The sequence below is a fragment of the Leiobunum rupestre genome, chromosome 10 (genome assembly GCF_980474605.1).
Source record: "Leiobunum rupestre chromosome 10, qqLeiRupe1.1.hap1, whole genome shotgun sequence".
Lineage (NCBI taxonomy): Eukaryota > Metazoa > Arthropoda > Arachnida > Opiliones > Sclerosomatidae > Leiobunum > Leiobunum rupestre.
This window is the reverse complement of record NC_143393.1, coordinates 16,560,441-16,587,415: the sequence shown is the minus strand read 5'-3', so window position 1 is coordinate 16,587,415 and position 26,975 is coordinate 16,560,441. Positions and strand designations below refer to the sequence as shown.

General features: G+C 36.0%; 1 protein-coding gene across 4 annotated transcripts in view; it reads right to left on the bottom strand.

The window, feature by feature from the left end:
* LOC149924864 (uncharacterized) overlaps positions 1 to 26,975 on the bottom strand; it is a 254,886-nt gene that overhangs the window by 128,209 nt on the left and 99,702 nt on the right. For 2 of the 4 annotated variants that reach the window (XM_090160131.1, XM_090160132.1), the window contains one exon: positions 7,304 to 7,451. In XM_090160131.1, the coding sequence (XP_090016257.1) occupies positions 7,304 to 7,451 (148 nt within the window). Of the gene's footprint in view, positions 1 to 7,303; positions 7,452 to 10,708; positions 10,779 to 24,351; positions 24,947 to 26,975 lie in introns of those variants that run through there. The other 2 variants (XM_090160130.1, XM_090160133.1) reach the window with 2 other exon arrangements.

Below are 26,975 nucleotides of genomic sequence, written 5' to 3'. Positions count from 1 at the left end.
CTACACATTCCAAAAACGAATTGAGGTATTTCGAATTATTTTGGCTCCAAAAATGTGAATTCTTTGTATCAATATATTATTAAATGAAGTTACACATAACCGTAAAAAATGTTGATTTTTCCTGCCCTCCAAACGAATGGGGCTCGCCGTTAAATTTTATTTCCGAAGTAAAGAATAATAATTGTAATAGCCTTTCAATCATGGTACTAAATACATATTCCTGTCCCACGCAAGGTTTACACCTTTAAAATTATGTTTTAAATCGATTTCAAATCGATTTTTGTCATAAGCCAAGAACCGTGTCAAAGACACCTGAACAAGCAACGTCAAAATCAATACACTTAAAATAAATCAATATTGGATAAAGGGGGGGATTTTGAAGAATTTCATCAGCTCGTGGGATATACGTGTATAATTAAAAACGTGGGAATATAAAAAAAAATTCTTAGTTGTCTATCCACAATTCGGAGGGAAGCTTGTTGAAGTTAGAAAGGGATTGAAACAAGGGTAATTCATCGATTATCAATACAAAGTAACAGGCGGGGGTGAATAAGGGTGTTGTCGAATGGGACATTTCCGAAATTGACTTTCTTTTACGTAGAAGACATGCCAACGAAAAGGGGGAAATGAAGTTATATCAACCTTGAACTCGACCCTTCCAAGAAACGTCTATAATTAAAATAGGAAAATACCAAAAAATATCTCGTAGCAGAGTAAACAAGTTAAGCACGCTCTAGCAAACGAGTAGACGAAACGTGTAAGATTTTAACGGGCGTAAACTGTTTCCCTCGCTCGTTAACTAGCGCGGGTGTAACCGTCTATTGTCCATGTCAAACATATCGAATAAAATGGGCGAGCTAAAATGGATTTATTTCACAGCCCAACGGAACTGAAACCAGGGTGGCAAGAGCCAACCAGACTGGTTTAAACTATCATGATTAAAACCACTTTTTTGTTTATTAAAAAAATATTGAGAAATGAATTAGAAATATTGAAAATTTGAATTACCTTTTATTTCAAATAAAAAATGCAGAATATAATATTCTGCATTTATATAATATTCTGCATTTATATAATATTCTGCATTTGTATAATATTCTGCATTTGTATAATATTCTGCATTTGTATAATATTCTGCATTTGTATAATATTCTGCATTTGTATAATATTCTGCATTTGTATAATATTCTGCATTTGTATAATATTCTGCATTTGTATAATATTCTGCATTTGTATAATATTCTGCATTTGTATAATATTCTGCATTTGTATAATATTCTGCATTTGTATAATATTCTGCATTTGTATAATATTCTGCATTTGTATAATATTCTGCATTTGTATAATATTCTGCATTTGTATAATATTCTGCATTTGTATAATATTCTGCATTTGTATAATATTCTGCATTTGTATAATATTCTGCATTTGTATAATATTCTGCATTTGTATAATATTCTGCATTTGTATAATATTCTGCATTTGTATAATATTCTGCATTTGTATAATATTCTGCATTTGTATAATATTCTGCATTTGTATAATATTCTGCATTTGTATAATATTCTGCATTTGTATAATATTCTGCATTTGTATAATATTCTGCATTTGTATAATATTCTGCATTTGTATAATATTCTGCATTTGTATAATATTCTGCATTTGTATAATATTCTGCATTTGTATAATATTCTGCATTTGTATAATATTCTGCATTTGTATAATATTCTGCATTTGTATAATATTCTGCATTTGTATAATATTCTGCATTTGTATAATATTCTGCATTTGTATAATATTCTGCATTTGTATAATATTCTGCATTTGTATAATATTCTGCATTTGTATAATATTCTGCATTTGTATAATATTCTGCATTTGTATAATATTCTGCATTTGTATAATATTCTGCATTTGTATAATATTCTGCATTTGTATAATATTCTGCATTTGTATAATATTCTGCATTTGTATAATATTCTGCATTTGTATAATATTCTGCATTTGTATAATATTCTGCATTTGTATAATATTCTGCATTTGTATAATATTCTGCATTTGTATAATATTCTGCATTTGTATAATATTCTGCATTTGTATAATATTCTGCATTTGTATAATATTCTGCATTTGTATAATATTCTGCATTTGTATAATATTCTGCATTTGTATAATATTCTGCATTTGTATAATATTCTGCATTTGTATAATATTCTGCATTTGTATAATATTCTGCATTTGTATAATATTCTGCATTTGTATAATATTCTGCATTTGTATAATATTCTGCATTTGTATAATATTCTGCATTTGTATAATATTCTGCATTTGTATAATATTCTGCATTTGTATAATATTCTGCATTTGTATAATATTCTGCATTTGTATAATATTCTGCATTTGTATAATATTCTGCATTTGTATAATATTCTGCATTTGTATAATATTCTGCATTTGTATAATATTCTGCATTTGTATAATATTCTGCATTTGTATAATATTCTGCATTTGTATAATATTCTGCATTTGTATAATATTCTGCATTTGTATAATATTCTGCATTTGTATAATATTCTGCATTTGTATAATATTCTGCATTTGTATAATATTCTGCATTTGTATAATATTCTGCATTTGTATAATATTCTGCATTTGTATAATATTCTGCATTTGTATAATATTCTGCATTTGTATAATATTCTGCATTTGTATAATATTCTGCATTTGTATAATATTCTGCATTTGTATAATATTCTGCATTTGTATAATATTCTGCATTTGTATAATATTCTGCATTTGTATAATATTCTGCATTTGTATAATATTCTGCATTTGTATAATATTCTGCATTTGTATAATATTCTGCATTTGTATAATATTCTGCATTTGTATAATATTCTGCATTTGTATAATATTCTGCATTTGTATAATATTCTGCATTTGTATAATATTCTGCATTTGTATAATATTCTGCATTTGTATAATATTCTGCATTTGTATAATATTCTGCATTTGTATAATATTCTGCATTTGTATAATATTCTGCATTTGTATAATATTCTGCATTTGTATAATATTCTGCATTTATATAATATTCTGCATTTATATAATATTCTGCATTTATATAATATTCTGCATTTATATAATATTCTGCATTTATATAATATTCTGCATTTATATAATATTCTGCATTTATATAATATTCTGCATTTATATAATATTCTGCATTTATATAATATTCTGCATTTTTTATTTCAAAACGAAACTAAAACTTAACCTTCACTTTTTTTCGTCCGCTACGTCGTCTTACAAAGTAATGAGGGCTAGATATAAGCAATTGCGGGATCTTAAAATTCATTTTGCACGTGAAAATACGGCGCCATGTTAGGGTATAAAAGCGGGTAAATAAGCCTGCTATACCTCACAATGTAATTTTCCGAATGAGACCCGAATGTTCGATAGGCCATATCTTAGCAGCCGTTTGACGTAGCCGGATAACAATGGCACTTTCTAAATATGAATCGACCCTTGTGAATCCAAAAATGCAGGTTTCAGGGGCGTAACATCATTATTAAAAAAGTTGTCAAAAACGATATTTGGGGTTTCCGGCGGATATGGAAATGCTACACATGAATCAAGACATAGGTATGAAAGATATTAGTAAAATATTAAAAATAAAATTGGTTTCAACTTGCTATCATTCATAGTTTTTGAGATAATCGCAAATAAGTGCCAAAATCCCAACGGCCGAAGACTTATAAAACAGAGTGTACATTGCGTAATACATAAGTTTTCGTCGCGCGATGAAAAAGGGGCGAGGTAAAAACTGACAAGCATCGTTTTACGACGGTTCGCGATAAGAGCAGAAGCTGGGTACGTGGTGGTGAAATTCGGCGGCACCCGCTTCACCATCAGAAACTGCTTGAAGAGAAAGCGGCGGGACGCGAGACGAAAAGACGCGTGTTTCCGGAAATAGAAATTGTCACCGCCAGGAAATGGCTTTCGTAAAAAAAAGGGGCACCACGTGACCAGAATATTTTTCAAGATTCCAGATTCGTACCGACAGGGGGGGCTGGTCTTCATCGCTTCGACTTTGAGGGACAAACTAGAGACGCGATCTAAATTTAAAAATTATCATCCTTTTTTCATCTCTCAAACTTTTTCAAAAGAAACTCGCTAGATTCATCAGATTTCACTTTTTGTCTTCTTTTTTGCCCTTAAGGCCTACAGACCCCGTTCCGTTTTCGAGTTAAGATTTCAGAGTTCAGTTGCATCATCGCTTTAAAATCAAATTATCAGTCGACCTATATTGCACGTACGTGCTTTGAGATGATGGTATGACTTTTGATCACTGTCAGATTAAAAGAGTCCCGAGAACCGAAATAAAATATTTATTTGGATTAATTAAAAAGACAAAAACAACGATATTAAAAAGTGCACCTTTACTTGTGCATTTTTTAATATCGTTTTCTTGGTCTTTTTAATTAGTGTATTAGCACAAGTAGGTAGTATTCTTTAAATTTTTATTTGGATTGTTTACAAGGTTGCAAACCCTTTATTCAAGATATTCAGCACGAAATACAGGGTGTATCAAAAGGTTATGGAAAAATTTTAAGGAGTTGTAGGGGTGAGTTGAGAAGTATGCCTGTTTTTCCCCATTTTCCTGCGATGAGTTAAAAGAGCGCCAGAGAGCTTTAAAGTGTGGCCTACTAGCCCCTGGAAGCGTTAAACCAAGTAGCAGGGAAATGCGAACATTAAGGTTTGGGTTCGTGTGATAGAAAAAAAAAGACTTTGTAAACAAATCGAGGTAACCAGCGTAAAAAAGGAAACTTAAACAGTATTTAAAGTCCCTGCTGCTTGGTTTTGCACTTTGTAGCCTATTTCCAGGGGCTAGTGGGCCACACTTTGAAGCTGTCTGGCGCTCTTTTAACTCATCGCATTAAAATGGGAAAAAAACAGGCATACTTCTCAACTCACCCCCTACAACGCCTTCAAATTATTGCTTAACCTTTTCAAACACCCTGTATGTATTTATTTAATATTGGTGAGAGTGTCTACGATACATGGGCGCGAAGGTCTTAGTTTTCCTTAACCCAAAAGAATATAAGGTAAAACGTCACCCGCGTTTGTTTGAATCACGTTGGAAGACGTACGTTTTAAGGAACCAATGAAATACGGGCCAGACTTGATTGACGTTTAAGGGGAGGAGTTTACTGGTAGAGCGTGAGCCGGATTGGGAGAAACGCTAAAAATAATCTGAACACAGGCATTCTCCCCCCGTATAAATAAATTCTTGTCAGCATTAACTGAAAAAATTAATGCCATTCATCGATAATAAATCCAAGAACAGCCGTAAGGAATCCATAATTCAGCGAACCATTATCTGCAACAATCGTTTAATTAAGAGCTCTATATCAATAGATCTAACAATGAACAATAATCTGTCAACATTTTATCGAAGTGGTGGTAATAACGTGCAATAATGCCGAGAAGGTAATTATATCTCTCGAATAGAGACAGCTAAGATATCATTAAAACGGCGATATCCGTAGAGTGCAGTCCCGATAGAGCCATCCATCAATAAGACCTCGATCCGGCGTCTGTATAACCTACTTCGGAAATCAAACGCTCCGCTAGAGACGGCTATTGGCTCTTTTTGTAGTTATAATTAAATTTAAGGGCCCCACTAACGGAAAATTTCATCAACCCCAAACAAGTAGAACCCTAGCACACGGTCAGAAGTTTTTTCCCGAAGACGAAACCTTCACGGTCCGTTGGAACATTAATTTCAAGTTCACCCAATAAAGCCCCTCATTGGAGTTCTGTATCGATTCACTTCAGGCCACACTTGTATCATTAAAACCAATGACGCGAAAAAATAGAGGCTCCCCAACTATATTTCCAAATATAATTAGAAGCGGGAAAGACGTCATTGTGACGTCACCTAAAAAAGGGAGTCCTACAGATGTCGCTGGGAACGGAGCCGTAACGTACGAGTGGAGATATTTAATTAAAAAGCCGTTTGGCAAGGCTTAAACGCTTTTAATTACGGATCTTTTGTGTCTCGGGCTTTTCCTATTAAACATACCTGTAGGCGTCACTTCAGGGCCACTGAAAAAGAACAAAACTAATGAAGAGGGCGTTCGCAAACGCCATCTATCCGAGATTTAATTTATATAATTTGGAGACATCGGCCTTATCACGCCTCCGATAGAAGTTATTTTTTATTGGGTTATTAATGTGCGTAATTAAATTTCGTATTCATTACCGTCTACATTAATTAATTGGAATTTATTACAATTATAGTTGACCAACTGCACTAGTGTCTCCAAAATCATTTAAAATAGTTAAATACCTTATTCTAAACTATTCCAATTGCACGAACATCTGGCTGCAATAATTTTTAACAGATACTTCTGTTTTTCGAAAGTCGTACGATTTGCATAAGTGATTTAATATCGCTCTCTTCTTAGCCGTGCAATTTCAAAAAAATAACTGTCTTATACATTATTTAAACAATACTTTCTCGATGTAATAGCTTTAGAAACGCAATATATTTCGACGCTTACTAATATTACTTGTGGTAATATAAAAAATTTTAATTTCAGAGATTTTCTAAAAAAAAATTAAAATAATAATTATCAAGAATATAGAATGAAATTTTTTTTAAAAGTGATAATTATCAAGAATAGAGCATGAAAATTTAACTTTTTAAAAGTGATAATTATCAAGAATAGAGCATGAAAATTTAACTTTTTCAAAGTGATAGATTATAGAATGAAAATGTAACTCTTTCAAAATGATAATTATCAAGAATATAGAATTAAAATTTAACTTTTTTAAGTGATAATTATCAAAAATACACAATTAAGATTTAACTGTCTTAAAATGGAAAGTGTCTCCAAATTATAACTATAAAAAATTTTAAAGCTATCAAGAATATACTACGAACAAAAAATTTCACAATGTTTTTAAAGAATGTGCATTACGAGATGAAAAATATTAATTTAACAAAGGGTAATCCATCAAATATAGTAAGGTTGTAAACAAAATTCTTCTCTCAAACATGAAGATTTCATCTATCATTTACTACCACATATTTAAAATCAAAATGTCTTTTCTTAAGAAAGTTACAGGTTCGTACTCCCACGAAATGATGGATAGGGTCGTCGTTAAGTCTTAATAAAGCAATAACTTTCTATCAGTCATCGTAGAAATCAGATACACCCGCGCCCAAAACATTTCCTTCCTCGGATTTAGCTTAATGCCCCGCAAAAATAAAGGTACAGGTCTGTGTAATTACCTGAGTAATTGCTTTCAACTTCTTCGTGCAAGATATTAGGATCGAAGTAGAGTTGGTGAGGATACTGGTGCGAGTCTGTGTTGTAGGAACAGGCGCTGGTCGGGGCGCTGTGAGGTACCGACGGCAAATCGTCCAAAGACGGATTACCCTGCAAAAGAAAAAACATTTCCCCATCAATGCGTGTATGTAGTTCGCCTGTCCAGTAATCCATCTTCACCTATGCACTTTTTCACATATCAGTTACACTTATAAACACAAATAATACGGAAATAATATAAGCTAGGAGCAACAAACACAAGGAGACAGGGTTGGCATAGAACCAGCCATACCGGTTATCACCACCTGGTTAAATCCGGTTATAGCCACTTGAAAAAATCCAGATTTTTGTGGATTTTTTCAAAAAAATTACAATATGAATATTTTAGTAAATTAATAGTTTTTATTTAGAATTTTTTTTGTTTCATATTTAGAAACCGGTTTACTTTTACCAGTTTTTCGGTAGGTTTAAAGTTCCAAAGTTCGCTGCCTCGCTTCTGTCATACACAAAAACTAGGGTGAATTTCCCGAGGAAATCAAAATAATTCAGTTATTTTATATAGTTATTTCGCTTTCTTTGTTTAGTTTCTTATTTACGAAAATAACTGCAGACAATTTCTACTTACATAAGTAAAAGGTACTGTTTATATTTTAGCCGGTTATAACCGAAAAAAACCGGTTATAGCCAATTAAAACCACTGGTCTGGATTTTTTTTAAAAGCCGGCTTTTTTCCAACCCTGCAAGGAGAACGCAGCTATAGCCTTTAAACACGCTAACGCAGTGATGCGTACAAATTTCATTGGATTAGCCTTTACGCTGCACGTTTTACGGAAAGGGGGAAGACAATTTCCGAATTTTCCCCTTCCGACGGCAGCAGGTGGGGTGGGGTGCATTTGGCCGACTCCGCATTTGGCCGACTCCTCATTTGACCGACTTTTCATTTGGCCGACTGCTCATATGTCCGAATGCCCATTTGGCCGACAGCTCATTTGGTCGACTTTTCGGTCGGCCAAATGAGCAGACCATATGGCCGACTACTCATTAGGCCGACTACTCATTTGGCCGACTACTCTTTTAGCTGAAATTCTGGTCGGCCAAATGAGCAGCCCGTTTGACCGACTGCTCATTTGTCCGACTACTCATTTGACCGACTGCTCGTTTGGCCAACTGCTCGTTTGACCGACTGCTCGTTTGACCGACTGCTCGTTTGGCCGACTGCTCATTTCACTGACTCTTATACTATAGCCTATCCTTATCTATGTCTTTAGTGTTAGGTTGACTTATAGAACGGGCAATGTATTCTAAGTATTGGCGCCTGACGGCGCCGCGCACTCACTTCGCTCGAGCACTGGGGGGCCGGACCGGCGCCCCCCCAAGCCCCGTTCTTTATAACCAAGCTGGGCCTTCTAAAACGCGACCTAGAGGACAGTACCTAGCCAAACGCACCTAGTATCGTCTAAATGACATATGAGCAGTCGGCGAAATGAGTAGTCGGCCAAATGAGTAGTCGGCCAAACGAGTAGTCGGCCAAACGAGTAGTCGGCCAAACGAGTAGTCGGCCAAACGAGTAGTCGGCCAAACGAGTAGTCGGCCAAACGAGTAGTCGGCCAAATGAGCAGTCGGCTAAATGAGTAGTCGGCTAAATGCGTAGTCGGAAAAATGAGCAGTCGGTCTAGTGCACTGTCCATTTGGCCGACTGCCCATTTGGCCGAATTCTCAGTCGGCCAAATAGACAGTCGGACAAATGTTCAGTCGGTCAAATGAGCAGTCCATTTGGCCGACTGTCCATATGACCGACTTCTCAGTCGGACAAATGTGCAGTCGGCCAAATGGACAGTCGGCGTAACGTGTATTTTGTGGTCGGCCAAATGAGAAGTCGGCCAAACGAAACTCTCCCAGCAGGTGCTAAAGCGTCTAACCAATGAAAACTGTATGCAAGAAAATGCGCGACTTTTGTCAGGTTGCGTTCTCCTTGTGTGGGGTGCTGTGTTTGTTGCTCCTAGATATAAGTTATATAATTATTTGGATTACCTACGCTAGGAATATCTAATAAATATGCCTGACCATGGGCCAAATAATGATTATCATTATTTGGCCCATGGCCTGACTAGGCAATATAGTCAAATGCCTAGGATCTACCGCAGCTCTGCTTTTAGGCCAGGCCCGTCAAGAGAGAGAGGGGGGGGGGAGCCGGTACAATTTACCGAGGCCCGTGCAGCCTAGGGGTCCGGGTTTCAACAAACGAGTAATATTTTCCCCGGGTTTCTATCCCAAAAAGTATAGCTATTTCCAGTATAGTAACGGCTCTCTTGGGGCCTGGAACTTATATTTTACCGGGGCCCTGGCCCATTCTCGGCGGCCCTGCTAATACCCAAGCCATCTTCCGATTTTAATGCCTTTTTATTTAAATCAGGTGGCCGGGTTACAATGCGTAAGAGGGTGGTGGAAAGCCTTTATGCTACGCCCACCACATAGCTCCCTATACTCACTATTACCGTTAAACTCAACAAGTTTTTATGTAAAGGGAAAACCGAAGACCTCGGAGGAAAATCCTTAAAATCAGTGGGCCGAGAACTTGCAAACTCAACGTGGAAGTAGGAGTTCCGAGTTTTCACTAACAAAGGAGAGTACCCGAGGTGTTTATTGCCGATTTTGTTCAAAGTCGGGCGTAATGTAGAACTATATGAGATATGAAATTTCCCAAAAGGAGACGTTGCACTACCCATTTGATTTACCATGGCAACCGAAAATGTTTTTGACCACTTAAAACAAAAAAATCTCCATTTAAAAAAGCATGGAATTTTCTCGGTTTCACAGGGTCCTTCCTACGAAAATTTAAAAAAAAATGAAAATCACAAAATGGGTAATTTGGAACACATTTAGGTAAATTTCATCAAGTTTTGGTAAATTGGAACATTTCTGGGGTAAAATAGTAACAATTTTTGGTTAAAATAAGGAAAAATTCTAATTTTTCTTTTAAGTGGTCAAAAACATTTTCGGTTGCCATGGTTAATCGAATGGGTAGTGCAACGTATCCTTTTGGGATATTTCATATCTCATACAGATCTACATTACACCCGACTTTGAACAAAATCAGCAATAAACACCTCGGGTACTCTCCTTGTAAGTGAATATAACGGTCAAAAGTAGGATAGATCAGGGAGTAATTAGGATTATAAAAGTTTGAACCCTTGGAGACGATGAGTTCGAAAAGAAGCGAAGAAAACGTTCTAATTCCCTCTCATCTTTTACCAAAACTCGCGATGTTCTAGAGTAAACAAGAATACACGCGTTTGAAAAGATTCAAAAGCTATTTGGAATTTTCAGTTCCGCTTCGCTTCAGAAGAGATGATAAAAATGTTGTATACCTGAAATCTGTGGGCCCATATGTACCTATGCATGGTTTTCGAATCAACTGAAAGGGCTTTCAATCGGTAGCGGGAATCAGATGGAACACGACACGCAACCAGATATATTTATATATTTACTGGTTGGTCCCTCGATCAGCGAAAATATCCGCGTTCTCTACTCTATATCCATCAGAGGCTTAAGCTGATACGCCCCACTTTGAATCGCGAGAGACGTTTCAATTGGTACCCTAGCAGAAAAAATAAACCTTTATTTTACCATTTTTACGATAGTGGAAATCTCTATAAAATAGCTCGTAGATAAGCTAAGGTACGAAACTTTGGCGAATTTCAGCGATATTTATTTCAACTGCTACGCGGACGTCTCTTAAAATAATTATTACGTTTTGACAGAAGTAAATTAACCGAAGTTAACACAGTACTATACTCCCCACGTTGGAAGCATTTTCCTTATGAAGTTATATTTTGACCTCAAATTTTAAATTTTGCGCGCTCCTAGGCCGAAATGAAAAACGTTTTGGTTTTAATGAAACTATTTTTTATACATAGAAATAGCTATACCCACAATTCCCAAGCGCAATTTATCGCGTCAAAAGACGGGGATGGAAATTAGCTTTTATTTGACTCGATTTTCTCATCATTTTCATAAGGAAAACGCTATTTCGATAACTTCGGTTCATTTACTACTGGTTTTGATAATAACACTTATATCGCCTTCAAAAATATCGATAATAGTTATCAAGTTAACACTTATTTATATTTCTAAGACTTCCTATATGAAGTTAAAAATTATTATAAATTATCCATCAAAACTCAAAGGCGTTAAACATATATAGTCGGGTTTATTGTGTTGAACTTTTGACAGCTTTGTAAATTAAGCCTCTAGCATCGACGGAGTTCAAGCGCCTACGCTTAACCTCCGGGATGAAAGTTATCTTTTCCACCACCTTATCAGCGGTTATGGCGTTGATAACAATGAAACTATAGACCGAAGCACGGATGTATCCTGGTGAACGGATAATACGCGACGCAAACTCTAGCCTCTGCTTTTATGATTCCCTGGAAATATACTCCACCCACATTGAGAGAGAGAAGTGTTTCCCACCTTACTGGTAGAAAGGGGGTAATATTATGCGAGGAGGTGGTGGAGAGGCGTGGTTTATCTTACGGGAATCAGAACGCGTATTAATAAAGAGGTAGGTACATTTGTTCGAATTTCAATCGTCCGAACGGTGGAACAAATGTTCGAATTTCATTCGTCCGAACCGCCGAAATAACAAATGTTTCAATTGTTCGAATTGGACAACTTGTTTGTTTCATTCGTCCGAATCGGTAGCATCACTTGTCCGAATTCTGTCGCTAAATTAGTACTTCTTATTGCTGTTTTTTAATTTTTATTAAATTCAAAATAAAATGAAATGAAAAATATTTCAATAATAAACGGATATAAGCATTATAACGTCTAATCATCTTATCCAATTATGTCCATTTTTCCTTTGGCCGATATAGTAAGTGGGAATTGCGTTGAATGTTGTGGATATTTTAGGTTAGGTTAGGTTACGTTAGGTTAGGTTCACGTTAATGTTACTATTTTCTTATATTAACAATATTTAAAAAACACAACCAATTCCTAATGTTCGAAAAAACGGACAAACGATTATTCGAACAAATGAAATTCGCCAGTAAAGTTAACATAAATCGAACGACTACATCACCAACAAAAGTTGTGATAAATATTTCAGGCAAATGAAATACGTTTTCGGACATACGATCCTGTTTCCCGGCATTCGGACATTTGTACCACCGTTCGGACGAATGAAATTCGAACCAATGTACCCAAATCTTAATAAAGATATGGAAGTTGCGATATCAAACTTCACTCGTAAAGAAAGTCAAAATCCGGTAACGAACATAGTGAACGAAAGGGTCGTAGGCGCGAAGAGCTATAAAAAAATAAATCGCTTAAAAAATGAGCCCTGATATATGCCTAGTCACGAAGACGACATGTGCTTTTCAACGAATGCAGAATTTATGCAAAAAAGCGTAAAGGCTTCGCGAGATAGGTACGAGCGGGGATTCCAAGGACAGTCGTGATATACCAAATAGATTAGTGTCAGCAATCCTTATCCGTGAATTTTGTCTTTAAACAAATGGCCCATTATCTTATTTCTCTAGTCGTCTGATACGGCGACTCCATTTTAATTAATCACCTAAAAATAAAGTGCCATCAACGTTTGAAAAACTAATCTACGAGAAAAGTCAACTTAGAAAAACATCGAACCTTATTATGGTTCCAAAGGTTCCGGAATTTCTCTTAGTGATGAAGTATATTCTTTATGTTAGTTCCTACCTATAACTACCGTTGCTTTTATAAACGTATTATATCTTGAAAATTATCACACTTAAAGGGGAACGGCCAAGCTTTTCCAAATATCGCCTTATTTGCACATCAAAAGATCAACAAGATGTACACTTGTCCGTTGTGTTTACGTGGTACTTTTAAGGAAAGAACGTTTGTAATAGGGGATTGACTGCCCTTATGAGCGGTAAAGCTCAAGTCTAATTCAGTGTATGATTCCACAGCTTCGCTTGAAATTGGCGTCCATTGGAGCCCACCCAATCGGATACTTATCTCTTACGAGATTATTTATATACTTACGATCATAAATTTTATCGAAGAGGTCAAATATGAAATATTGACATTCTAAATGGCAAAATATCTGCATTTTAAAAGAGCGCGAAATTTTATTACGTCACTCCGGCTAGATGTCGCCACTTAAAAACCAATTTCTGTTCGGGAAGCTTAAAACGTTCAGGGAGAAACACAATCGAGAAGGGTCGAGCTGTCGTCGCGTGTCACCAAAATGTCAAATCTTTTTCTTTTTTTGGTATTTCACAGCGCCCTGCCCCCTTTTTTTCAGGCTGATAAATCTCGGGGGGTGGGGGGGGGAATAAAAAAGGGAATTCGACTTCATCCGGGGCCAAAATATCCTACGCTTTCTCAAAATTCGGAGAAAACTAAAAAGTCGAGAATTCAATTTGGGTTATATTGCATGGCTGGTAATATTATATGTAACATAATCACCCATAAGTATGTTTCTGTATAATATTAGCATAGAAAAAAATTCTATGAGACCTGGTTTCATCCGGAACATACAATAAGTGGAACCAAAAATACAAAAATTCTTATAATCCTTGCGCTATTTCAAAGGTTACCATGGAAACCAAATAAGGTGATCGCGAAGCACGAGATAAACTATAGATAATTGTTAAATCTAGGAGCAACAAACACATGGAGAACGCAGATAACCTTTAAACACGCTAACGCAGTGTTGTGTACAAATTTCATTGGACGAGCCTTTACGCTGAACGTTTTACGGAAAGGGGGAAGACAATATTCGAATTTTTCCCCTTCCGACGGCAGCAGGCGCTAAAGCGTCTAACCAATGAAAAATGTACGCAAGAAAATGCACGACTTTTGACGGGTTGCGTTCTCCTTGTGTGGGCAGTGCTGTGTTTGTTGCTCCTAGGTTAAATTGAGGAATTTTCGTCACGGAGTCAAGGTTACATTAAAGAAAATACTTTTATGGCATACTTATGAGTTATTATGTTACATATGGTAACATAAAAGTGGATTCTTCCAAAACCAGACATTAAATCTCTAAAGGTCAAAATATGGGGTCTCCAAACGCAGACATTAAATCTCTAAAGGTCACAATATGGGGTCTCCAAACGCAGACATTAAATCTCTAAAGGTCACAATATGGGGTCTCCAAACGCAGACATTAAATCTCTAAAGGTCAAAATATGGGGTCTCCAAACGCAGACATTAAATCTCTAAAGGTCAAAATATGGGGTCTCCAAACGCAGACATTAAATCTCTAAAGGTCAAAATATGGGGTCTCCAAACGCAGACATTAAATCTCTAAAGGTCAAAATATGGGGTCTCCAAACGCAGACATTAAATCTCTAAAGGTCAAAATATGGGGTCTTCAAACGCAGACATTAATTCTCTAAAAGTCAAAATATGGGGTCTTCAAACGCAGACATTAATTCTCTAAAAGTCAAAATATGGGGTCTTCAAACGCAGACATTAATTCTCTAAAAGTCAAAATATGGGGTCTTCAAACGCAGACATTAAATCTCTAAAGGTCACAATATGGGGTCTCCAAACGCAGACATTAAATCTCTAAAGGTCACAATATGGGGTCTCCAAACGCAGACATTAAATCTCTAAAGGTCAAAATATGGGGTCTCCAAACGCAGACATTAAATCTCTAAAGGTCAAAATATGGGGTCTTCAAACGCAGACATTAATTCTCTAAAAGTCAAAATATGGGGTCTTCAAACGCAGACATTAAATCTCTAAAGGTCACAATATGGGGTCTCCAAACGCAGACATTAAATCTCTAAAGGTCACAATATGGGGTCTCCAAACGCAGACATTAAATCTCTGAAGGTCAAAATATGGGGTCTCCAAACGCAGACATTAAATCTCTAAAGGTCACAATATGGGGTCTCCAAACGCAGACATTAAATCTCTAAAGGTCAAAATATGGGGTCTCCAAACGCAGACATTAAATCTCTAAAGGTCAAAATATGGGGTCTCCAAACGCAGACATTAAATCTCTAAAGGTCAAAATATGGGGTCTTCAAACGCAGACATTAAATCTCTAAAGGTCAAAATATGGGGTCTTCAAACGCAGACATTAATTCTCTAAAAGTCAAAATATGGGGTCTCCAAACGCAGACATTAATTCTCTAAAAGTCAAAATATGGGGTCTTCAAACGCAGACATTAAATCTCTAAAGGTCAAAATATGGGGTCTCCAAACGCAGACATTAAATCTCTAAAGGTCAAAATATGGGGTCTTCAAACGCAGACATTAATTCTCTAAAAGTCAAAATATGGGGTCTTCAAACGCAGACATTAAATCTCTAAAGGTCACAATATGGGGTCTCCAAACGCAGACATTAAATCTCTAAAGGTCAAAATATGGGGTCTCCAAACGCAGACATTAAATCTCTAAAGGTCAAAATATGGGGTCTTCAAACGCAGACATTAATTCTCTAAAAGTCAAAATATGGGGTCTTCAAACGCAGACATTAAATCTCTAAAGGTCACAATATGGGGTCTCCAAACGCAGACATTAAATCTCTAAAGGTCACAATATGGGGTCTCCAAACGCAGACATTAAATCTCTAAAGGTCAAAATATGGGGTCTCCAAACGCAGACATTAAATCTCTAAAGGTCAAAATATGGGGTCTCCAAACGCAGACATTAAATCTCTAAAGGTCACAATATGGGGTCTTCAAACGCAGACATTAAATCTCTAAAGGTCACAATATGGGGTCTTCAAACGCAGACATTAATTCTCTAAAAGTCAAAATATGGGGTCTCCAAACGCAGACATTAATTCTCTAAAAGTCAAAATATGGGGTCTCCAAACGCAGACATTAATTCTCTAAAAGTCAAAATATGGGGTCTTCAAACTCAGACATTAATTCTCTAAAAGTCAAAATATGGGGTCTTCAAACGCAGACATTAAATCTCTAAAGGTCAAAATATGGGGTCTCCAAACGCAGACATTAAATCTCTAAAGGTCACAATATGGGGTCTTCAAACGCAGACATTAAATCTCTAAAGGTCACAATATGGGGTCTTCAAACGCAGACATTAAATCTCTAAAGGTCAAAATATGGGGTCTTCAAACGCAGACATTAATTCTCTAAAAGTCAAAATATGGGGTCTTCAAACGCAGACATTAATTCTCTAAAAGTCAAAATATGGGGTCTTCAAACGCAGACATTAATTCTCTAAAAGTCAAAATATGGGGTCTTCAAACGCAGACATTAATTCTCTAAAAGTCAAAATATGGGGTCTTCAAACGCAGACATTAATTCTCTAAAAGTCAAAATATGGGGTCTTCAAACGCAGACATTAATTCTCTAAAAGTCAAAATATGGGGTCTTCAAACGCAGACATTAATTCTCTAAAAGTCAAAATATGGGGTCTTCAAACGCAGACATTAATTCTCTAAAAGTCAAAATATGGGGTCTTCAAACGCAGACATTAATTCTCTAAAAGTCAAAATATGGGGTCTTCAAACGCAGACATTAATTCTCTAAAAGTCAAAATATGGGGTCTTCAAACGCAGACATTAATTCTCTAAAAGTCAAAATATGGGGTCTTCAAACGCAGACATTAATTCTCTAAAAGTCAAAATATGGGGTCTTCAAACGCAGACATTAATTCTCTAAAAGTCAAAATATGGGGTCTTCAAACGCAGACATTAATTCTCTAAAAGTCAAAATATGGGGTCTTCAAACGCAGACATTAATTCTCTAAAAGTCAAAATATGGGGTCTTCAAACGCAGACATTAATTCTCTAAAAGTCAAAATATGGGGTCTTCAAACGCAGACATTAAATCTCTAAAGGTCAAAATATGGGGTCTTCAAACGCAGACATTAATTCTCTAAAAGTCAAAATATGGGGTCTTCAAACGCAGACATTAAATCTCTAAAGGTCAAAATATGGGGTCTTCAAACGCAGACATTAATTCTCTAAAAGTCAAAATATGGGGTCTTCAAACGCAGACATTAATTCTCTAAAAGTCAAAATATGGGGTCTTCAAACGCAGACATTAATTCTCTAAAAGTCAAAATATGGGGTCTTCAAACGCAGACATTAATTCTCTAAAAGTCAAAATATGGGGTCTTCAAACGCAGACATTAATTCTCTAAAAGTCAAAATATGGGGTCTTCAAACGCAGACATTAATTCTCTAAAAGTCAAAATATGGGGTCTTCAAACGCAGACATTAAATCTCTAAAGGTCAAAATATGGTGGTTTTCTTTACCTTACAACGTAGAAAATACCTTAATTAAATTAATGTTCGAATAATTCGTAAACATAGGGTAAAGGTAATTGAAAAATCGGGTTTGAGGAAATTTAATTTATATGTTAAGGAGAGTTGAGTTAAGGTCGAAATTATTGGTAATTGTAACCAGAAGTAACAATACCAGAAGTATTTAAAACGTTTATTTACGAGACAAATATTGATTTCCCTTTCCCGCTCCTTTTTTTCAATTGAAACATGTTCCTTCGCAGGCTTCCAATGACTTTTATAAAATCGTTTTGAAACAATTACTATTTGTCATCGTTGGGATAAATAATGAGATTTATTCGCCAGTAGCGGCGCCAGCAACAGGCCGGGGTAGGAAATTTTGGTAGGGCCTCCAAAGTCGTCTTAAGGGGCCTCCGAAATTTAATATATGGGCCTCCAAATTATTTAATATCAGAAAATTCTGTAATTTGTTTGCGAAATAATTTATTTATTTATTAGTTTTTCAATGCGAGTGATTCGCTTAACGACACTGCTGTGTTTATTCCTTTCAAAGGTACGAGTAACTTTTCTTTGACAGTAGTTTATTTTTTAGTTTTAATTTTTGGCGAGCGCTATCATATCCAAATTGTATCTTTAATTTTATCTTTACAAATAAATGGTTCTTAAACTTACTTTACTTAGGGTACCTATGTACATTCATTTTCGTAAAGTTGTAAGTTCTGATGTAAGGGATGTACACGCGAAGTATCGAAGGAATGAATGTAAATTGATAGACTTGAATACAGTCATAGAAATAAGTAAATAACCACTCATTTGTCAAGTGTTATTAGTGCTAATTTTTTCGTCGCTTAGCCATTTTACCCAAAAATTGCACTACTTGCTTAAAAAAAATAATCAACGTGGACGGTTTTGAAAAAATTGTGGTGGGGGGGCTACATAATTTTGGGGGGGGGGGCTCCAAATGGTTGGCCTACCACCCCAAAAATCCTGGCGCCACTACTGTTATTCGCTATCATTGAGAACTATTTAATTTATACGACCTAGAACTTTAGAAGGATACTTCTCACTTAAGAGATTTTATAAACTTCTGGTGATACATATAAATGTCGAAGCAGATTGCGTTATTATTAGTAGGCGCGTTGTACAGGAAATAACTAGGGTTTCCCAATCATAAAGCTAGTCAATGCTCTAGTGGAAAAAATCTCGGTTTCCCAACTTTTAGCAATAACCCTTTTCCCAGCTATTTCGAAAGCCTTTCTATACCACTACGTTTCACCTAGTTCTTAGTTTATTACGTAAATTATGCTAAAATTTATTAATCCCTAACTCGAGATCTAATTAGGAAGAAAGTACTTTTCCATACCATTGGATTGAAAAATTAATAACAAGTTATTCATATTTGAAATAGGTTTTTAGAGAAAATTTAATATTCATTAAAATGGATTAAAACAATGTTTAATTGATATAGAAGATATTTCGTAAATTTAGGGTGTTCGTATGTAGAGATTCTTTCCACCACGGTTCAAAAATCGAATAACGCGCAAATAAAAGTTTTATATAAATATTTGACAAGCTATCAAAAACTTCAAAAACTTGCAACCAAGTGTAGCCAGGTATCAGGGGAAGGGATAGTCAAAAGTCGCTAGCAAAGTTATACATTTATGTTACAGCAGTGATGGGCACGTTCCACTCATTTTGGAGCGGGAAGGAGCGTTTCGAGCGGGTAAAACTCAACTATTTGAGAAGTCTTTTCCACTCTCAATTATCTAAAAATTGAGTTTTCTTACCTATAAAGATTTCGCTTTCAAGGTTTATTTTTTGGAATTTTATACTACTTTAGGTAATTATAAATAAATCAAAAGGTTTTTAGTATTATTAGAGAACTGTAATTAGATTTATATTTGAACTTGCAGGGCTGGCACGTTTTTGCCAAAGGTGGAAAAAACTAGATTTTTCCGCTGCTTTTTTCACCTATTGTTTTTCTATTAAAAACCGTGTGGAAAATCGTATTTCCATGATTTTTTCCACCTCTAGTGGCTAAATTCAATAAAAAATAAATAATAAAAGCAGTATATTCTTCTATTCTATTCACTCTTCTTCTGGCCTTTTTTCATCTCTCCTATTTGCAATGACCAAATCACTTAATAGATATATCAATGATTAATTTAGCACGAAAAGAGTTTTTTCCATTTTTCTCTGATTTTTACCATGTTTTTCCCACATGTTTTTGCCAACCCTGATTTGAAGGTCTGTTTTATAAGAGTAGCGGAATTTTATTTTTCATTAAGCTGAGCGAATGATAAACAAATTGAGATGAGCTAGGGGACGAGTAAGTACGTTTGCTCCCTGGGGCTACGATAGAGAGACATAATCCAAATATACCAGGTTACAATGAGCCGCTTGCGAGCTGAGAATTGATTTTGAAAAATGCCCACCATCACGTCAAAGGCGCTAGCCTCAAAGTGCGCTCAAAAAAACGAATAAAGATCAATATATATAACCTGCCAAAAAGCTCACAAAGTTCGATACAACTCTAGGTACAACGCGTGTATTGGGGGGGTTTAGTCCCAAATCGAACGATCCCATATTCGCGACGGATTTATCAAACTTCTCGTGACTTTGGCAAATTAAGCCATACAGTAACCGGCGCTAGGAAAGCCGCGAACGAATTTTTAAAGAAACTCAAAAGAAAAAAGCTAATCTTTCAGCTGGCCGAAATAATAGCGAAAAAATTGAAAAATCAATGAGTTGTCAATCACGGAAAAGGTACCAGCGAAGAAAATTGCGTGGGTTTGTAGAAGCGGAGAGATTTTTCGCCATTTTTTCAGTCCTTTTTCAATCAAGAGACCCCGGAAAGTCCCGCTTTATCATCGCGATGGTGCCCGAAAAAGATGGAAAAAGTACAAAGCAGTCGACAGCTTACGCGAAGGTTGAGTTACACCTACGTAGACTGCACCCAAATCTTACGGGAAGCGATTGGTACCGACTATAGTTCTTTATCGTAAGCTAACAAAGGAGTCGGGTACCGTGTTTTTCCCCAAGGTAACGTTTAACCTTTTCCGATGAAAAACACGCTGGAGGTGACCACAGCGGCCCGTTAACTATTAATCCGGGTTTACCCTATCAATTACTACTGCCGTTCTGGATAAAAAGTTACAAAACTCTCTAGAACTAATACATGACGCACGACGGTACAAAAAAAATGAAAGACGTACAGCAGAAATTAATTACGTTAGACCGTTATAATTATTGTTCAATAATTGACCAACTAATACATGACGCACGACGGTACAAAAACAATGAAAGACGCGCAGCAGAAATTAATTACGTTAGCTCAAAGTTTGTTCAATAATTGACCACGAAATTATCTTAAAACAGAAACTCGCGTAAAGAAGCTTAAAGAAATGCCACCCAAATATGGCTCTCGGGAATAATATAATATAGCGTCGTCTGCTGCGGTTGACAAATCCCGGAGCCGAGGCTTAATAAAATAACGCAATTACACTCTGTGGGCGCTCGGGGGTAGAGTGACCTATACGAAACGTCTTCTACAGCGAATATAATAGCCGTTTTAGGCGTGTGGGCGTTAACTGTTTACTCCAATTCTTCGCGATAACATAATAGGGCCACTAAAGGGGAAAATATTATCGCGAAGAATGATCAATATGTCATCTTATGTTTGGGTTCGCCACGAGAAAATGGAAATAGACATTTATCGCGTATAGTATTCTTGTAAGTTGTAACAAGAGAGATCTAGAGGTGTACAAATACCATTTTTTGAGGATCGAATCGATTATCAAATATCTTTTTCGAGGTATGTAAAATACCAAATCGAATATTTAAATCATCAAATAATTTGGTCGAATATTTTAGGTCAAAAATCCAAGTCAGTTAACTGATCAAATACCAAACATAATTTAGAATATAAAATAATTCAACGTATTTGGTTTTCAAATAACCAAATAGTTTGCATAGTTATCCAAAAAAATCACACTATTTGAAAATACCAAACAGAATTTAGAATATCAAATAATTCAACGTATTTGGTTTTCAAATAACCAAATAGTTTGCATAGTTATCCAAAAAAATCACAGTATTTGAAAATACCAAACAGAATTTAGAATATCAAATAATTCAACGTATTTGGTTTTCAAATAACCAAATAGTTTGCATAGTTATCCAAAAAAATCACACTATTTGAAAATACCAAACAGAATTTAGAATATCAAATAATTCAACGTATTTGGTTTTCAAATAACCAAATAGTTTGCATAGTTATCCAAAAAAATCACACTATTTGAACAGAATTTAGAATATCAAATAATTCAACTTATTTGGTTTTCAAATAACCAAATAGTTTGCATAGTTATGCAAGAAAATAAACTATTTGAAAATACCAAATACGTTTCCCCTCCCTTTTAGAATATGCGACTATTTGATCAGGAAAAACGAATATTCGCGAACTTTTTCAAGCGCTATTCGATTTGGTATTCGATCGAATTATTTGGTCTCATCAAATATTTTGCACACCCCTAGAGAGATCCGATCTAGCCATCAGAATAACGAGCTCAACTTTATTTTACTTTCTTACCAAATAATTATACCTGTATGTAAAAAATTGACTTTAAGGCGAAGGATTACCTGATATTAAAAAACAATCAAGTTTTGAGAACATTGGATTTTTTTATCATATTATATTATTAACGCAAAATGCATTAAGAATGTGACGATAAAATTAATGTAAATTTTTAAATTCAAGATACCTCTAGTATTTTAATATTGTTTTTGTAATTTTCTAGTTAAGTAATAAATGATATATTTTGTCAAAACTCTAGACTAGATTCGCTCGAAGAATTTTATTAAAACTAATTAAATATAAACAATAAAGTTGACAAAACTGTGTTGAGCGCAAGAAGAAAATTTTTATTTGTTCTGTTATATTTTATTTGCTTAACAACGAGACAAAACTTAACTTTACGGATGATAAGGCGCTTAAAGGTGTTGGGGGAAAATATGAAGTTCAGGTAATTCGTGCAAATGTTTCGATAAGACAACTAAGAGAAAACCTCTAAGGAGAGGGAGGGAGTTGAATTTGGCATTCACAGCGATAATATATCACGCGTCTACAACTATAGCAGAGAGGGACATTACATTGGCCATAACCGAGCTGTCACAATCATAAATATTGAAAGAGCTTTCAGCCTGGGATCGCCAGGTGCAAAACGACTGGATCTTTTCCATCACTCTCTACTTCTACGTACCTGATAATATATGTGCGCTAGCTCAACGAAGCCTTTCATGATACAAGCTAAAAATGCACGGGAAAATGTTTTATCTAGGCCGTCATGTGAAACGTTTAATTCATGTGTCATCGTCTCTACCTGTGCTTTCCAAAACAAGGGCACCGTAACGAAATTATACAAGCGATGATAGACTACCTACTTATTTACGTATAACATATTATTAACTTTGGACTTACTACAGTAAGATCGCAGCTGATACACGGGCATAGTAACATAAAGTCAATGTACGGGTGAATTATCCCAAAGGTCATGCATACGACTAAATGTAATTAAAAGTTAATGCACGAATTAAAGTGTTCAAACGAATCTTGGGCATTAGGCCTAAGGCTAAGGTATGGGAAAATAATGCCATTAGGCCAATGGTGGCCAAATCCTAACAAGGGGTTTCAAAAAATTTAAAATAAGCAAAAACCATTTTGAGTTAACCTTTAAAATTCTTAAATTAAATTGAAATGTTTAGTATAAATCACCACATTTTGCTAAATTCACGAAATACAGCCCCAAAATAAATCTAAGGTAAAATATAAATAGAAAATCTGTATCCTAAATAAATATAATATGGAAGTATTCAAATTCCATACAAATTGCTGATAAAAATGCATTCAATAATGCTGTGATAAAGCTCTACATTTAACAAAATGGATCAAGGCCACTAAACAAGTAAACTCTACCTAGGTTTACACAGTAAAATATTACGCTCTAAAACTTTGGAGCCTGGAATTTATAATTTATGGGGCCCGGGCCTGCTCTCGGTGGCCCTGATTATAATTTACTTTATGAAATACGGTATCCATTTAGACTACACATATTTTCAAATCAAAATTATAAATATTCCTAAATTTTTGGGCATTGTCTACTTTCGCGCTATTTCAAGCTGAACTCTTTTAATTTTGTATTTTATCTTATAAAATAATTATTTAAGTGTATAACAGCCTCTTGTTTAGTGCCTAAAATAATTTTGACAATTTTAAATTTAAAAGTAATTAAGTTATTACGTTTTAATTCGGACCCCCGGAGCTAAACAAGTTGGGCAAGCGCTCAAACTACCCTTTAGTTAGAATCTTATATCTCGTTAACTATTAATATTAGAATTATCAAAATTATTTTAAGCACTAGAGGAAGGTCCAGCCTAATAAGAAAAATATAATTCAATTATGTAATTGTTAAAACAGAAACGTTCAGCTTGAACGAAAAAGAGACTTTTACTGTATTCTTCCCCCTTTAAAAAAATACTTGTACCAAAAATCTCTCGTTCAAAAATATAACGCAACATTATGTACATTTGCCACACTATTTCTAGCACGAATAGACTCAATAATTTTTGTCATGGTAGATAAATATTTAAAAATATTAATAAATTATGGAATATTCGTGTTACTTAATTATAATTTATTAAAATCCATTAAATGTACAAATTTTAATACGTTGTGCAAAAAGCGGCATCAACGTATTAGATAATTTATTAATATTTTTAAACTACGTTAACACTTACATTTTTATCACTCGAGGAGAGCATTTTCAAATAGGAATCTAAGCTCCATCTTTTAAAGAGATTATGAGCGGCCCGTCTCCGAATACTATCCGACCTTCTTTTCACCCTTAGCGTCAAAGGCGGAGGTGGCGTGGAAGGCGACGGGTTACCGCTGACCACCGGCTGACCAGACGTGGTCAAGTAGCCAGGGTGACTGACCGTCCGAGAGACTCCCGAGGGTCGATTCAACGGCAACCAGCCCGCCTCCACCATGCCGATGTGATCCATTCCTCACGCACCAAAATCAAAACAGTCGCGAGAGTACGCGCAAATCCAAAGTGGTCCCGAAACGAAGCGCGTCGTCCAAGCGGCTGAGGCGCTTGGCCATCACGAAGACGGAGATTCTTAACGCGATTTATCGTTAGCTTCGGGGCAGAAATATGTAACTAGATTTTGGGGGGAATATGCCCAAGCGTAGCCCGCCGCGCGCCTTTCAAATAAACCGCCGGTTTCCCGAGCGCGTGCTACGAGTGAAATGATGACGGTACGCTACGAGGCAGATTCTCTCCGACCTCCACTCTCTCTCTGAATGTAGTCCCGACGCGAAACGCCGAGATAGCGCGCGCGTGTTGGAAAAAACCCCTCTGGTTTCACGGGGAAGCCGAATTACGGGACGGAGAGAGAGAGAGAGAATTTGCGCGAGTCCCGAGTGAAATTGGCTGCAAATAACGAAGACCTTCGGGGCGTCAAGGACTGGCTCGGATGACCTTTAGGTCGATGGAGGAACTCCGTAAGGGTCTCGCCTATAAGGAAAAAATATTGCTGGGACGAGACGCACTTTGATAGAACTCATCCGATTTTGGTTTGCTTTTCCTTTCTCGTCTCGACCAAGACCGAATGTCGACTACGACTATTATCAATCGAATGTACGCGTTGATATTATACCCACTAACTTGTATGACATGACGCGCTATTTCGTAAAAGTGCCGAATCTCGAGACTTTTATCTCGGTAAAAACATTTTGTCTTCACTCCACAAACCTACTTTCCGAGGCACTTTACTCGAGCGACATTTTTGATTTTATCAGAAGACGACTTAGAAGCTTTTCTTCGACGATAAAAAAAGTACGGTCTAACTACTAATAGTCCAATTAGGATTGCCCCCTTCTGATTGATCGCCGACTTCCGCTAGTTTTATTTACATTCTCCCTCCCCCGGACAATGACGAGGTGGAAAAAGCGTTAATAACAGCGGGAGATACTTCGAATTGTCTTCGTTAATGTTTGTCCTCCCCTTCGCGTCTAAAAGAGTAAACGCAACGAAAACATGGCATTGTGGGTATCGATCTTTTTTACGCCTACCCGCGATGTAATTACCATAATAGGGTACTGGTGTGTCCGACTTTAAAGTGTCTCCTTCTGTTTTAGTTTAAATATGGATTTATATAACGCTTGTAGAACTTCATGTGGGCGGAAACGGTACAAATATTAATAATCGTTTTATCGAAACCCTCTGTTGGTCCTACACTTTAACGGTGCGAAGGAAGAAACAATTACGAGATAAGTATACACTACGACAATAAATTGAGACGTGGACCTCCACTGGCTCAAAATGTCTAGCCACAGACCACCTACCCCAAGAGGGACATGTGTCGCTGGTAGCTAGGAGCAACAAACACAGCACTGCCCACACAAGAAGAACGCAACCCGTCAAAAGTCGTGGATTTTATCGTGTACAATTTTCATTGGTTAGACGCTTTAGCACCTGCTGCAGTCGGAAGGGAAAAATTCCGAAATTGTCTTCCCCCTTTCCATAAAACGTTCAGTGTAAAGGCTCGCCCAATGAAATTTGTACACAACCCTTCGTTAGCGAGTTTAAAAGCTAGTTGCGTTCTCTTTGTGTTTGTTGCTCCTAGCTGGTTTTATGTCTCGAATGTGTAGCAGCTTTATTTAAGAGCGCGCCATCTTGCGCCATCCCGCGGCATGTAGAGGCAGTTCTAAAGGTACAAGGGCGACCGCGCGTGACAATTAAAATGTATTGTAGAAGCTGGCTGACGCAATTTTTAATTTTAATTTCGTAAAATAAAGAATATTCACGCGCTGTAGAAAAAACCGCGTTACTTTTGAGACACCTTTTTTTCTAGGTTGACGCGAGTTCTTCTTGGGGTAGGTGGTCTGTGGTCTAACGATTTAAAATTTAAAAATTGATTTTAATAGTGGTTTTTATTTATTTATGGTCAATAGGTCAATTTTAAAAATTAAAGGGTAAAGATTTTGTTTTTCACATCTTGTGAAGACATACTGCCGCTATGCCATAAACTTCTGACTTTATGTATATTCTATATATAAAATAGATGGACGTTTTTGAAGCGAAACTGCCCATAGCAGCGACTTAACTTCGATTTCCGAATCATTAATTCCAATTTTTGTACCTTACATAATTTAGAAATTCGACCCCACGAGTAGAAATATTTGCGATCAAAAGTAAAGCCTACCGATAAATTTTTATATTTACGATATTGCCATTTGCTAGCTCAACAACTGATTAATCAATTGTCCGCTCTAAATTAGTGTACAATATATTATCAACTCTAAATTAGTGTACAATATATTATCAGCTCTAAATTAGTGTACAATATATTATCAG